Here is a 1,128-nt window from a genome sequence, read left to right as displayed (position 1 = left end):
TGATGACATTATTACAGTTTGACAGTATATTAGAAATGACGGGCGGAGTCACATGGTTTGGGAGTTTTCGTGGGGTCACAATTACGCGCGGGATTGTTTCAGGTAAGACGGAGTTGGCCAAGCAGGTGGCAAACTACCTGCACAAGGACGATAAGAAGGCGTTCATACGGCTGGACATGTCTGAGTACCAGGAGAAACACGAGGTAGACTGTTGGTTGACCGCAGGTAGACGTGACGTTGATTACATACATGTCAACCCCTTCGGATGCCCACCTGTATAACCTTCTGGAAAAATCCATAAAATCCATAAGAATTAAATCCTTAGGATCTACAAATCACAACAAAATTAGTTTAATATGAACACTTTATTAACCGAGAGTCATCTCTGCAGTCTCTAGTCTGCGTTCATTCACTGCAGCAGCAGTAACCTTCCTTGAATTATCAAGATTGACCAATCATCATGGGTGCTCCTGATTGTATTCATAGGCAGCCCTTTTTGCCACGTGGAGCTGCCTGTCAGTTGGTGTAATTACACAGCATTCATCTGTGTTTATTTTGCACTGCAAGAGGGCTGTCAAAGTGTCAGTGTTTAGATTTTGTCTGCAATAAATTTTGAGCCAAGTTTGTTAATAATCCGTATGATTTTAGGTGTACGCCCGTAAGCAATTTAAATGGGTGAAAATCCGTAAAACTTACGGACATTCCGTATAGGTTGACATGTATGTGATTACACAATACAGCCATGTGGTATCGTCAAGGTTATATCAGTAACAATAACTATGCTAATATTAATATACTTACTACTACTTACTTACTATTAATATACAGTGCTGTATTAACTATGTTACACTCCTGCTTTATTTGTAATGTATTTCTTGTTATATTTCTTGTTGTATCTTTCCTTATATTATCTATATAGCTTTATTTGTACTGAGTTAGCTATATATTTCCCCTACCTCTTTTATAGTATATTTCTTAGATCACTCTCACGCCTTTCGTACTAAATCCCTTCTACTTATAAATCTAATATGATAATATAATATAATATAAATATCCTTCCTACTTCCCTTCTGCCATGTTTACAATGTTTTTCTCCTAGTGATATATATATAGTTCCCACTTGCTTTG

The 1,128-nt window shown here is 37.3% G+C and overlaps 1 protein-coding gene across 1 annotated transcript in view; it reads left to right on the top strand.

The window, feature by feature from the left end:
- Window positions 1-1,128, top strand: part of LOC106819343 (caseinolytic peptidase B protein homolog) — a gene marked incomplete at both ends in the record, with an annotated part of 9,850 nt that overhangs the window by 4,359 nt on the left and 4,363 nt on the right. Inside the window, one exon of the mRNA XM_014823987.1 lies at window positions 103-225. Within this exon, the coding sequence (XP_014679473.1) occupies window positions 103-225 (123 nt within the window). The remainder of the gene's footprint in view (window positions 1-102; window positions 226-1,128) is intronic.

The sequence above is a fragment of the Priapulus caudatus genome, unplaced genomic scaffold, assembly GCF_000485595.1.
Source record: "Priapulus caudatus unplaced genomic scaffold, Priapulus_caudatus-5.0.1 Scaffold3233, whole genome shotgun sequence".
Taxonomy (NCBI): domain Eukaryota; kingdom Metazoa; phylum Priapulida; class Priapulimorpha; order Priapulimorphida; family Priapulidae; genus Priapulus; species Priapulus caudatus.
This window is presented reverse-complemented; position numbering and strand designations above follow the sequence as displayed.